At 32.2% G+C, this 14,622-nt stretch overlaps 2 protein-coding genes across 2 annotated transcripts; both read right to left on the reverse strand.

Annotated features, from left to right (window-relative positions):
- Positions 1-283: 283 nt before the first annotated feature.
- LOC132723545 (uncharacterized) lies at positions 284-1,798 on the reverse strand. Its single transcript, XM_060708282.1, has 3 exons — positions 1,663-1,798; positions 906-1,128; positions 284-790 (listed from the first exon to the last, which is right to left on the reverse strand). The coding sequence occupies exons 1-3, from the start codon at positions 1,782-1,784 to the stop codon at positions 284-286; spliced, it is 852 nt and encodes a 283-aa protein (XP_060564265.1). The 5' UTR covers positions 1,785-1,798.
- A 3,343-nt stretch (positions 1,799-5,141) lies between these two features.
- On the reverse strand, positions 5,142-14,164 carry LOC132723547 (anterior pharynx in excess protein 1-like). Its single transcript, XM_060708285.1, has 5 exons — positions 13,980-14,164; positions 7,538-7,597; positions 6,943-7,031; positions 6,147-6,242; positions 5,142-5,568 (listed from the first exon to the last, which is right to left on the reverse strand). Exons 1-5 carry the CDS (start codon positions 14,135-14,137, stop codon positions 5,432-5,434), a joined length of 540 nt encoding a protein of 179 aa, XP_060564268.1. The 5' UTR covers positions 14,138-14,164; the 3' UTR covers positions 5,142-5,431.
- Positions 14,165-14,622: the final 458 nt, after the last annotated feature.

Consider the following 14,622-nt stretch of genomic DNA (forward strand, 5'->3'; position numbering starts at 1 on the left):
ACAGACATGTTAATCCAGGAATAAAGAAATAATCGTGCTTCCTAAAATGTCAACAATCTAACATGAAATTCGGAGAAAGGTAACATTCAATTTTAGGAACGTTCATACACAGTGAATTATTAGAATGCTGAAAACAATATAATTACTTTACTGCCCTTATTTGAATAGGAATATTGCGTATACATTACTTAAATGCTGAAAATGACAATAAGTAATGATTTAATAAATAAATAATGATTCTAAAAATAGAATATTTCAGAAACAATAACAAGCTTTACATGCCTTACAATACTCTATTAAATAATTTGTCTTGGTCATATATTCTGTTCACAAAGTGGTTTTCCCAGTTCAAAACAATCCGCGTTTTTGTATCATTATTTGAAGACTGCCACATGTAACCAGTTTCAGGTATTGCTGTTATCACATGCATACCACCATCTCCAATTTTTACGTCTGACACGTCAATCGACATATTTGGATTAAAAGCATGTTTAGTTAAGGTTATAGAGGAGTCGTTGTCATATAAGACCAATCTCCTTGCAATTTTGGAGTTACTGGCCTTGTCGGTAACTTGTAAAAGTATCGAATACATTCCTGTTTCCGGGGGATAGTATGTTGGAAAGTTTATAGAAGACGTTTTGTTTGTCTTGAACTGATGAATTGGCTTTAATGGCTCTAGTTCCGTAAGCTCATGGGGTGTATTTGGTTCCAACTTGAAGATCTCAAGGTAGTAGTAAGCAATTCCAGATAAAGAATCCGACCATCCATCCCAACTGATGTGAATAGGTTTCTAGATTGAAAAATAAAACACTTTCAAAAAAGTAACAATAACACATTTTTAAAAGAAAACAGAGTATTAAATCGTTTTGTATTTAGAATATAAAAAGGTGTCCAACTATATCTACCTGCGTAATATCATTTGCAACATGGATGGGGTTTTCCCCGTTGTTACACTTGTTTCTTGATGTAATTTCCGAACAATGTTCAGGCGAAATCAAATCGAACTTCAATTCTATGATTTTGGTAGATATTTGCCCCTTGTAGATTTGTGTTGATCCAATTTTGCCAGTATGCGTGTCCAAAAGCGTCCTAAAGCCGCCACTTTTTGTAGAGAATGTGACAGTCAAACTGGATAACATTAAAACGGAAATGTTTTATTCATTTGTAACAACACCATAAAAGACCATTATAAAAATAAACTCGCGTGTGAGCATTACATAAAATTCGTTTTAGTTGTTTTTGAGATTAATGTTAAAGAACCCGACAAGTATTTGTCGTGATTTGTCCGCGAACTTCTAGGAATAAAATATACATAAGGAGGTAAATTTAATGTATTGTTATTATATGTACAATGATGCCGCATTTTAACAATCTTTTGTAGCCTCAAAACAATTTCGAAGTGACCATAAGAAGCAAGCATAAAAATGCGTTATTTGTTAGATCCTTGCGATGCAATGAGAACGAAATTCAAAAATATGAAAATATTAGGCTCAATAAAATTAAAATTATTATCTAAATGTAAAGTTCAATTTTTTCAAGTCATGATATCTTCATAACGGTGTTTTTACTTCAACAATCTGATCTTTGTATGAGAACGCTAATTTAAAATTGTATTCAACATCTTTAGATGTATCTTGGATATTTTGTGAACTTGATACTTACAAGTCGTCATGTTCTGTGTGGATTTGGTAGTTTTCCTCGATCTCCTCACAGGATGAAATGTTCTCTTGCGGTGATACATCTGAGACATTTCCACATTTGTAGTCCATGTTGGAAAGCAACATGCCTTTCGTTTCTAATATCATAGATAAATATTATATAGAAACAGATAGCGCTTGTCCAGAGCAAAAATATTGTAAGATATAATGAACGGTTTGCGTTTCTTGATCATAGATTAATAATAAATCATACAGATCGTTTAGTGTGTTTTTCAGTCCACTGAAAAAAAAACTATTCCTAAACTGTAGTTGTGAATATGTTCCGGCGGAGGGGGTAAGTTGGGAACTTTTTGATACATAGACTTCATGGTGAATTCAGCGTTGTTTAAACGATTGTTGATTGCACCATATCAACGTCCTTGTTCGTCTTTTGAGCAAGGTATACTTTTGATATAAAAAAACAGAGAAATGTGTACTTGATATTTAAGGTTTTTCAACATCTAAATTTTTAAATGATAATATTTGAAACGTCATATAATTGATAATGAAAAATTACTTCTCAAAGAGTTTTGCGGCCGTAGAGGCGTTGTTGAAAATTCCTCATCATTGTTCTTTTTATGCCACCGCAGCATCTGCGATGCGGTGGCATATAGCGATTCACCTGTGTGTGTGTGCGTGTGTTTGTGTGTGTGTTTGTGTGTGTGTTTGTGTGTGTGTTATATAGATTATATAGTGAACTTAAAAAATCTTCTTGTGAAAAAACCACTTGTCCAATTTCATTCAAACTTGGCAGGATTGTTCCTTGGGTGAAGGGCTTCCAAAGTTGTTCAAAGAATTTCATTCCATGCAGAAATCTGGTTGCCATGGCAACCAAAAGGAATTATAAGAATAAATTTTAAAAAAAACTTCTTGTAAAGACCCAACAGGCCTAGAGCTTAGATATTTTGCATAAGGCATTGTCTGGTAGACCTCTAACAAGATTGTTCAAATTTTAGCCCTGGGGTCAAAATTGGCCACGCCCCGGGGCCATTGATTTTCACTATGTACATATAGGAAAGACTTAAAATACCTTCTTGTAAAAACCCAAAAGGCCTAGAGCTTAGATATTTTGCATAAGGCATCGTCTGGTAAACCCTTACCAAGATTGTTCAAATTATAGCCCTGGGGTCAAAATCGGCCCGCTGCCCTGGGGTCATTGATTTTCACTAAATGTACATATAGTAAAAAACTTAAAACGCCTTCTTGTAAAGACCCAAAAGGCCTAGAGCTTAGATATTTTGCATAAGGCATTGTCTGTGGTAGACCTCTACCCAGATTGTTCAAATTATAGCCCTGGTCAGTCAAAATCGGCCCCGCCCCGGGGTCATTGGTTTTCCTTATATGTATATAGTAAAGACTTATAGTAAAAACTTAAAAAAAAATTCTTCTAGCAATTGACAAATGCTAGAGGTTAGATATTTTGCATGAAACATTGTGTAGTAAACTCTAGCAAGATTGTTCAAATTATAGCCCTGGGGTCAAAATTGCCCCCACCCTGGGGGTCATTGATTTCAATATATACATATAGTAAAAAATAAAAAAAAATCTTATTGTCTGAAGGTACAAGGCTTAGAGCTTTAATATTTGATTAATAATATCATCTAAAGGTACTCTACAAAAGTTATTCAAATTTTGCCTCTTGTGTCAAAATAACCCCCGCCCCCAGGGGGCCATAGGTTTTCCTTATATGTATATAGTAAAACCTTAAAAAAGTCATCTTCTCTAAATTTACAAAGGCTAGAGTTAAGATATTTTGCATGAAACATTGTGTAGTGAACCTCTTGCAAGATTGTTCAAATTATAGCCCTGGGGTCAAAATTGGTTCCGCCCTGGGGGTCATTGATTTTCATTATGTACATATAGTGAAAAATAAAAAATATTTTGTCTGAAGGTACAAGGCATAGAGATTTGATGTTTGATATAGAATATCATATATAGGTCCTCTACCAAAGTTGTTCAAATTTTTCCTCTGGTGTCAAAATTGGCCCTGCCCGGGGCAGTGCACATAGTAAAAACAGAAAAAAAAACAAATGTTTTCAGAATGGGAGAAAGCTATAGCTTAGACATTTGACTTGAAATGTTGTTTGGTGTCCTGTATCAAGATTGTTTTGATTAAACCCTTGGGTCAAAATTTTGCCTTGCTCAAGGGGACAGTGATCTACTTTCTTGTCCTTTGATGTACAGCAATGACATTTTGACCATGTGCACAGTTTTAGTTGTAAAATTGAACTTTGATATCAGGTGACTTAAAGATTTTGATGATGTGACCTTACTTTCTTGTCCCTTTGATGGTAGGAACCAGCTAATGAAATTTAAAACCCGTGGCGGATGGCATAGCAATTATTTTCTCACAAATGCAATCTTGTTTTTCTTTTATTACGGTTCCATAACACTTTTCAATCAACATAATAATACTTTATAAAAGAATCAAGTTTCTTTCCCCAAATGTAATTTTTAAAAATTTTTAAAAAAAGGGAAAATTCGAAAACTAACCTAAAAGGTAGGACTGCTTCTTTTTGTCAATTCGTCGAAAATTGGCCCGGAAAAAGGGGAACACTGCACCCCCTGGTTTTAAAATCGGTGCCGTTGGTTTTTAACTTTAAACTTTAAAAGGGGTTGGGCCCAAATATTAAAATAGGGTTACATTGCAAACTATTGCAATGGAACATTTTTAGAATTAATTCAAGGTTCAGTATTCTATTATTTGATTGATAAAATTATAATTTTCCCGATATGATATAAACTTTAAGTATAAAAATGTTTATAAGAGACCAACGGTTGTAATATTGTGTGCTTTGTAAAAGTACAAGTTTAACATTGATCTATCTTGTTTTCAGGAAGATCTTTTATTAAGGTAAAGATAGCGTTTAAAAAACCGCTTCCTTGTCTATTTGGATCATACGCACGACTTATATTTTTAGTTCAGTTTAATTGTGTATGAAGCTATAAGCTTATCGACATACTTTTGGATCTGTTTCTGGAACCAGACAGTACAGTGCAATAAGTGTTGCTTGTTTCTTGCTCAAGGAACAACGACTTGCCCCTTGACGGGGTTTGACCTCATGTGCACGACGTAATGATTAACTTACTATAAATTGAATATTTCACCAAAACTTGCAAAGTACAAACTGCTATGTGTCACGCAAATATTGATGTTTTACGTTCGAGCCGAAATACTTGCATTTTTTATGATCCCACTTGCATTCTTCAAAGTGTCAAACTATCTACTGTTAGTCTGCTTGAATAAATGATTTTATTATTTTTGTTAAGATCCTTTTAACAACCACATACAATGTAAATGAAAACAGCAATATTGTTGTAATATGTCACTACGAATTAAGTCGATTTGTGATACCTAAGGGAGTAAAATAGAAAATGAGAAAAAGAAAATAATTCGGACAGAACAAGATTCTTCTAACATACTGCAAAAAGTAAATTAATTTTAAAGTTTGCGCTAGATAGGGATAACAGGTCCTTGTAATACGAAAATAAAAGACTTTTGTTACAAATCAAGAAGAAAAGGCAACATGCAAATCCATGCGCATATCTCATTCTGTAGTGTAAACGCTCGATCAATATATCATACATTTACGTTTTACTAGGTTGTCCGTTCGTGTCTGAACAATGGAAGGAAGACCTCCTGAGGTATTCCTCAACCAGTAAAGCTAGAACGTCGCCATTAGACATATACAGTGTCGTTGTGACGCAGAACCAAAACAAACAAACAAATTTATTTACGTTTTTGAGCATAGGAATATGAACTTACACGTAAGGCATCCGCTAGAAGTGTCTGTAAAACCTCTATAGCAAGTACATCTTTGCGCATTACTACATGTGCCGGGATAACAGGGTGCGATCTCTGAGCATATTTCTGTGCAAAAAGGTATACTCCGAGTCGACGTATGTGTAATATATATTACAGTTTGACTGTCTTCAAATTTTCAATTACAATTAATATTAATGTAACAAAAACGAGATAGTCTGTACTAATAATTTTTTATTATAATGATAAATTACAATGCTCGCTGTGATGAAGGTGTGTTCAAGTTAGTGTCTGGGTTATAAATATATATTCATTTATCACATCTTTAAAGCGGCATTCAGTTCTTATTCCCTATTAGAAAAAACAATTCTGAAGAATTTCAGTAATTTTTTCTTGGGAAAGTGAAAACATCACTGTTAACCCTTCTTCAAAACAGCGTCAAACGAATAACTGATGTTCGTTTCTAAAAATAGAAGATCGTGATATAGAGGGCTGACCGATAGTTTATAAGTATCGAGGGGTTTCCTTATTATTTATGTTTTCTATCGTTGGCGAAATTTCCTATTTCACCTTCATACTTTTGATCAGACAACTAAATGAAACAATTTGATATCTAAAAACAACATAACTAATCTTTATAGAAGCTGAAGGCCGCTTTAAAAAAATAATGAATATGATTTGCTTACTTGTGGCGCACTGTCGACCCTCAAATGATGATGGACAAGTGCACCGATCAGGACCAGAACACCATCCACCATTCAAACATCTATTATTGCATATTGCTGCAATAAAAAGAATAAAAATGTTTTATAAAATAAAGAGAAAAAAAGATTGCAAAATAAAAGAATTATTTTAGCCACGTCATGACAAAACCAACATAATGGGTTTGCGACCAGCATGGATCCAGACCAGCCTGCGCATCTGCGCAGTCTGATCAGGATCCATGCTGTTCGCTTACAAACTCTATAACAAGTAGAGAAACTGATAGCGAACAACATGGATCCTGATCAGACTGCGCGGATGCGCATGCGGTTCTGGATCCATGCTGGTCGCAAACCCATTATGTTGGTTTTGTCATGACGCGGCTCATTTATTTATGTTTCTATTGAAATTAATGTCTGTTCTCTGTCGTAATTGTCAGAAACAACGTTGATGTAGGTCATTTTGAATACAGTTATTTTAATTGTCTGTTAAACGAACGATGTTTATTTATGTCCATTGACTTGTTTTTTGTTGTTGTTTGTTGCTCTTTTGTATTTTTTAAACGTACATTCAAACTTTAATTCTTTTCTAACTGCAAGATTGCTCATTATATTGCAATATGTACACATGTAACGGTTAATTCTACATTGCATATGTCTTTACCATTCAGAGGGTAGTTTCTTTTGTTTGCTTAAAACACAAACAAACTGCTAAATCTTTAAACAAAATAGATAGCGATAAGAATTAGGTGCAGTCCGCTCTTTTCATAAATATACTCACGAACTGAGCACCCAGGGTTTTTCCATCCAACGCAACACACCCGGTGTGGTACTGCATACTTTGAATACGATGGACACCTACTCCATCCCCTAGAAAGTTAAAAACACATACTAAGTTACAAACTCAATAAAGCTAGAATACTACAAAATATTTCAATAGGTAAGAGAATATTTTTCTTTGTTTTCTATGTACATGTAGAATAGTGAATTACACATGCATGGATTTTCTACTCAACGGTAGGATCACATACCAGGAATGAATTATAAAAGACAGTAAAATAATAAATGTTATTAAGCCATCTTGTCCATTAAATATTTCATATGTAAAATTCATATACGTCTTGAATTTGAAAGCAATTGCAGGAAATAAATGACTTACTGGACGCACATTCAAGCCGATGGAACACATTGGACAAATTAAACTTAACAAAATTATCAATGAAATAAGTTACGCACGGTAAAGCAAAGGCCTAATAGTTATGTTTAGTTCATTTTATTACATCATTATACAACGTTTTTAATTACAGTGCGTGAAAGGCATTTTGTTTTATCTTTCACAAAATCTTGCTTTAATAAGAGCGTATATTTATATTTACCACGTGCCGCACTTCACGTAAGTTTTTGATGAATCGTATGTGTATGAAGTGCAATAGCCGCTGAAATAATAAAGATACCTTAATTTAATGAACAAAATAATACAAAAAAGGAGAAAAGAAAAAAATTACAACAAAACACACACGCTCACAAAAATATTAATAAATTGTTCACTCAAACAAAAACAAAACAAACAAAAACAAACAAAAAAATCAAAGAAAAACAAACAAAACAAAAAAAAAACACAACATAAATGATAACTTCATTGCGATTTATTTATTCATTGCGATAATCTGGTCAACTCTTTGTCTTTTGAGAAGTGGTATAGGCCGCTGCTTTCGAATCACTTTCATTCATTGCAATGGGATGGGTCCCGCAAAAGGGTTATTTTCATTACAGTACTTGCTTTACAAAGTTGTACGCGAAGACATCTTAGACTCTCCCAAACCGATAACACATTATTTAAAGTCGTGATTGGACCTTTACTTTGACGATGTGACTAAAACATTTAAGGCATTAATATAAGCGTTTAGATGTGTGTACATTGAAACATATATAACGTGTATATTTGTGGAAATGACAGTTACTGGATTCTCCTAGTATTTAAAAAGCAATATATCGTTATTTAAATTGACGTTAATTCGTACACGTACATTTTTATATGCAAGGCTCTCTGTTTATTTATATAATCAAGCAAAATCAAAGATTCAAAAGAAAACTAAATAAACACAATATGCCGTTAATAATATATTGTTGAAAAAGACAAAATATACGAGAATTGAATTAATAAAAAAATATTCAGTACAGAGTGTAAGGCGTGTCACAGTTACTGTTTGATGGTTACATAACTATGACAAAATATTGTGTACAATTTAAAGCAGTCTTCCATAAAGCGGACACTAAATAATAAAAGTGAAACAGTATCAATCAAAGTGTATGTTAAATACCTAGATCAAAGTTTCATAGTCTAGATTTTGCATTATAATTATAGTTTTGTTTTTAGGTATAAAATATTGTTTTAGGGCATCCCAATGAAAAATGTGAATGTATACATTAATTTAGAAATTTTAATAACTTGCACACTAAAAAGTTATTTTGATTATCATATTTTTAGTCATAAATCGAGCAAATGATTACTGCTCTTATGTCCACGAATATATAGGAGGAAACCTCATGCTTCTATATTCAGCACCCAAACAATATGTGTAACGTTTTTTTTTTCTCTACAAATATAGCGACAGTTTCCAAATATCAAAAGTTCGGAAACAAACAAGTTTGGCGTGTAAGGAAATAAAAAGACCAATCCATGGTATGTTTTATCGGTACTTTGTACTGCAAAGATAATTACAATTTGGCAAGGGATCGCAAATAAAGACCTAATTCTGAACATGGTTTTATTTCCCCATTACATGCATTATGGAAATGATACAGGTTTAGCGGACATTCCATTGTAACCGCCTGACATATCGCCGATGACAAGGAAGCTTTGTTTTGCGGTATAAATGTTATCAAGGCTTTTTCGAATAATCTTTATGATTCGTCGTGTTGTTAAAACTAATATAAGTAGGTTTGTAACAGATATCAAAATATAAACATCTTTATCAACTGGATAACATTTAAAGTACATTAAGCAAGTATTTTGCAACAGTGTGGCCGAGTGAAGATAATATTTTTAACAGTTCATGGTATAATGAATTGGCAAAACACTATTTGTGGTGTAAGCAAAAATCATTATTGTAATGTTTTAGAGCCCATTTGTTGTTTCTGTTCTCATTTTATCAGTTTCCAAAGTGTTATTCATTGGCCATACAGCTGAATCATCTTTAAATTAACGTCATTGAGTTTCAGCAATTAATACAGATATAGTGTTTTGTTATTTTGTATCGAAGTCTTCTGTCTTCACATTTTATCACCCTTTCCAAACATTATCATACATTCGACATCATTTACTATTTAAAATCGGGATCATTGATTTATAATTTAGTATTAGGCATTAACTGTTCAATGACCATATACGGCCATTATTGGCTTTCGAGGTAAACCTAGGATTTTTTATTTATAGAACACTATTACAATACTGCAGGGTAGTAACAACGCTTTTAATTGGATAATCGGGACATTTATATAAACAATATACATCATTTTTGTCAATCTATAAAATAATTTCTTATTGTTTTTCAAAAATGGACGTTTGCTGTATTATAAATTCGTATAAAACTTCTTCAAGTGTTATACCAGTGCGTAAAAACGTTTTTGGGTAATGCAAATGAGCCGTTTTGCACTTTTATTTATGTTTGTAACCTTAGTGTGTCATGTTTGTACACGGAATGAGAGAAATGCATGTAAATGTTTATTTGACTTGACTAGACTTTATACCTGTAATGCGGCTCTGGTTATGTTGCAAATATATATAGTAACATTTTGCCTGTCCAAATCTTAATATGTTGTTATGTCTCGTATATTACCGAATTTCCAAATGTAGAAGCGTATTTTTACACATTTCTTGTATTTAGGGCTATAATAAGACCACAAAATAGTAAACAAATCGTCACAAGTATATTTTATTTCTCCACATTTTATTACTGTAACAACATTTTACAACATATATTTCCTATTTCATACAATTTAATTATATTGATATCATGTGAAATAGTATATAATATTACCCCTCACTTTTTTTGTAATGTTAATTTCCCATAGACCACTGGGAGTTACTTATACTGTAATAAAGGTGTACCATTCGACTATAAAATTTGCACTGTTACAGGGTAAGTGTTTTTTACAGTATAAAATTTGGTCACATTGTCTGTTTTCTAAAAAAAAGAAAGAAAAATCATCATAAAAATCACCGCAGCTATTGTCCGAGGTCATAAGATAAATAATACATGGTTTGTGAGTGACAGTAAAATATCATCCTTCTTAAAATACTGTTATATAACAGTATTTTCCACGGGATGATATTTCTACTGTTATCTACAAACCCATGTGTTGTCTATATACCAACATTAGCAATACTATGTTAACCTTACCACATTCTGTAACAGAAAATAGACTGTCAACATAAAACAAAAAAATATTATTCTGGAAAAACAGATGGAGCGAATTATCGGAAATTTTGCACGAAAGTAATTGACTCGGACTCATATTAAATCTTACTCAAAGTACAAAAATATGTTTTCAGTCCCGTCGTGTCAAAATTAATAACCTTTAGGACGTTTGCGGGAGTTTTCATATAGACATATAGGCAAAATTAAAACTATTCTATAGAATTCTTTAAACTTGGCATGTTGTTAGAATACGACAACAGAATCATTTTAAGCGAAAAAATAATTGGGATCATCGTGCTCGTTTTGAGTTATCTGCCCCTGAATCAGAATATTTTACTTATTTGAGGTCACATCAAGGGCAGCTAACTTATACATACTTAAATGAATTCTTGTTTTTACTTCTGGATAATGTTTTTCTTTTTATAGTTGAATACAATACATAATAACATGCAATGCCTTATATCGCTTCTGTTAATTTTTTCAATGAAAATAAAGGTACTTTGAATTCATTAAAAAAAAGACCAATTTTTAAGAAAAAAATGCACAAATTAAGAGAAGAAATGGGAAAAAAAAACAATCCACATTAAATTTTTTCTTGAAATTTTGCATATTGACTAAATAATTAGAAGAACAAATGTATTGTTTCGCTTCATTGTAAAGTATCTGCCCTTGAATTTAACGAAAAAGTCCAATTCAAGGGCAGATAACTCGAAAATGAGAACGGTGACCCCAAATATTTTTTTCCGTTTAAACAGTTTCTGTTATCATATTCTAACAACATGCTAAGTTTACAAAAAATCTATTGAACAGTTTTAATTTTGCCTATATGTCTATATGAAAACTCCTGAAAACGTCTTTAAGATAAAGTAAAGCAATATGAATTATAATACTTTTCATTAATCATCCCTGTATAAACCATATCATTAACTATCAAATGCGTAGTTGGTTCTACAATAAACAATTTAAAGAAACAGCTTACAGACACAATATATTTGAAATATTAAGTGAAAAATAATAAAATACTTCATTAATAATTAAATAACATAATCCTAAAAGATGAGGGAAATAATGGTTTTGGATGGATTAGTTAAACCATTTATTATTTTCTAAAAGCTTGTGATTCAAAGACACACGAATATGCAAATGTAACTATTTGACTTGGTTAAGTTGCATATTATTATGCATAACTTTTCATTTATTGAAAAAAAATACAACTTACAATAAAAAACCTGACAAATACTAAATAATGATATATGTGCGCAAAATATCTTTTAAAACATGTTTTGTCTTAAATAAATTCCGTTTCTGTTTTTTTTCTTTTTGTTGTTGTTGTTGGTGGTGGTGGTGATTGTGCTGTTATTGATGTTGCTGTGGCGGCTGCTGCTACCTTTTTAGCGGTAGGCATGATGGTGTTATTTGTCAATCAAATTCTAGCCTATCAAAGATATTTTTACTTCGTAGACAGTTTGTACACATATTATGTTGTTTTACTTAGCATACCTTATGACGATACATTTTTTAAAAATTGTATTTGCTTTGTTATTTATTTTGTTAAATTCTTTTATGCTAATTATTGTATTCCATGCTCAAACTAATGAAATTACAAAAATGGACAAAGAATGTTTTTTTTAAAAACATTTTAAACAATCATATTAAACAGGTTTATAGACAATAGTCAATATTTGTGCTGGGTACAAAAAAAAACAACAAAAAAAACCCATCTGTTTACATATTGAAAGATCTGAAAATTATTTACCTTATACATTCAAAATGATGTAATATAATTATACAAACACTTTAAATGAACGTTAATACCTGGTAAAATTAACAACAACAAAGTCATAAAATGTGCAGTAGATATTATGTAATAAATAAATAAATAAATAAATAACAGGTTTACGCTTAAAGACTTTCGGGGACACTTTATCTTCTTAACCTTAATAAGCACATACAATATTAACCTTTATTTCACATTGAGTTCATGAGCTTATGATTTCAACTCCGAATCCACATTCTCGTAATTCTAACTAGTACATAAATGCACGATTTAAACTTCACCGAATGAACGTTATCTCAATCTAAGCTTTACGAATTCACGATTAAAACTCAGGAATAAACGATTTTTATTGTTCATGAATTAACTAGTTCTGTCAATCTTATGACTCTAGGTCAAATATTTTTTGGACTACATGTGCCACAAGTTGAAAACTAAAAATCAACAAAGGGCCATAATTCTGTAAAATTTGGTTGCAGCAAAAATTCCCTCCTTTACTACCATCTACACCTTAAGGTTGTTCATCCCTGTGAGTTTAAGCAAAATCTGCCATCCGGTTTAAGAGGAGTTGCGTTCACAAAATTTCTACATAGTATATAGTGAAAAAATCAACAAAGGGCCATAATTCTGTTAAATTTGGTCGCAGCAAAAATTCCTTCCTTTACTCCCATTTACACATTAAGGTTGTTTATCCCTGTAAGTTTAAGCAAAATCTGCCATCCGGTTTAAGAGGAGTTGCGTTCACAAAATTTCTACATAGTATATAGTGAAAAAATCAACAAAGGGCCATAATTCTGTTTGATTTGGTCGCAGCAAAAATTCCTTCCTTTACTACCATCTACACATTAAGGTTGTTCATCCCTGTAAGTTTAAGCAAAATCTGCCATCCGGTTTAAGAGGAGTTTCGTTCACAAAATTTCTACATAGTATCGTGTGAAAAAATCAACAAAGGGCCATAATTCTGTTAGATTTGGTCGCAGCAAAGATTCCTTCCTTTACTACCATCTACACATTAAGGTTGTTCATTCCTGTAAGTTTAAGCAAAATCTGCCATCCGGTTTAAGATGAGTTGCGTTCACAAGATTTCGGGACGTACGGACGAACGGACGGACTGACGGACGGACAAGTGCAACGCTATATGCTCCCACATTGTGGGGACATAAAAATCAATATTGAAAATGATGAAGTTTAATCTAAATTTACAATAACGCATTAAAGCTAAAAATGTGAGTTCATGAGGATGAAGTTACGAATACATGACGTTAGAGTACTGAAATCTTAAATTCATAAAAAGATGAACTCATATATGCATAAACTAGTAATGTCGACGTCGCAAATTCGTGAAATTAAAATTGTGATTTCGTGAAATTGTGAATTTGTAATCATGAATTCGTGAAGTTGTGTTCATGAATACGTAACTTTTAAAAGTCCCTGCCGTTCTTAAGTATTTCGCTTTTACTTACTTTATGTATTCATAATTATATGTTTAAATTCATGAACACGTTTTTTGTTTTCCCCATTTTATAATGGTTTAGTTTTTCAATAAACAATAAATTAGGTATGAATTCAAACAAAAAAATGTTAAATTCAAAACATTTCTAAATTGGAGTAACCAATACATACCCAAACGCACTATCACTAAATAAACTTATAACCACGGCAACAAAATAAAAAGAATCCATGCTCAGCACCGAATTGTCTAAAAACATTATCGTGTATCTCTTTATATACGGTTTATTGTTCAAATAATTTCCTGTTTTAAAGAGATGTAAAACAGCCATGAAAAATATTTTTCCCAGTGTTCATTGCCCGATATGAATTTCTTTATCAGCTTCACCAAGGAACATAATCATCGAAGATCTATGAGTAGTTTATGGGTATTTTCTTAACAGAGATAAGCACGTCGTTTTATTCGTTTTATTCGTTTAGCTTTGTAGAACAATTGTTTTGTCGCGTATAAGTTAAGATTTGACAGGACTGTTCGATCAGATAAAAATCGATGGAATGACGTTTGAAATAGATAAAATATAATGACGTCAATTTTATGTTTTTCGTACTAGGACGATCGTTATATTTAATCTAAAGCATAAAACGCGTGTGAAAAGTACTGAACAAGTCTTTGACAGGTGGCATCTAACACTAAACCCCTGCTTATAATCGCTTATTTGTTCTTTGTCCATTGTTTACCAGGGAAGATAATTAAAGCCATTAAAACTCACCTGAGCGAAGAAAGGTTACAATTACGCGCCAGGTAACCTAGACATTT

This window comes from Ruditapes philippinarum, unplaced genomic scaffold (genome assembly GCF_026571515.1).
Source record: "Ruditapes philippinarum isolate M1 unplaced genomic scaffold, ASM2657151v2 ctg127_1_1_1_1, whole genome shotgun sequence".
Lineage (NCBI taxonomy): Eukaryota > Metazoa > Mollusca > Bivalvia > Venerida > Veneridae > Ruditapes > Ruditapes philippinarum.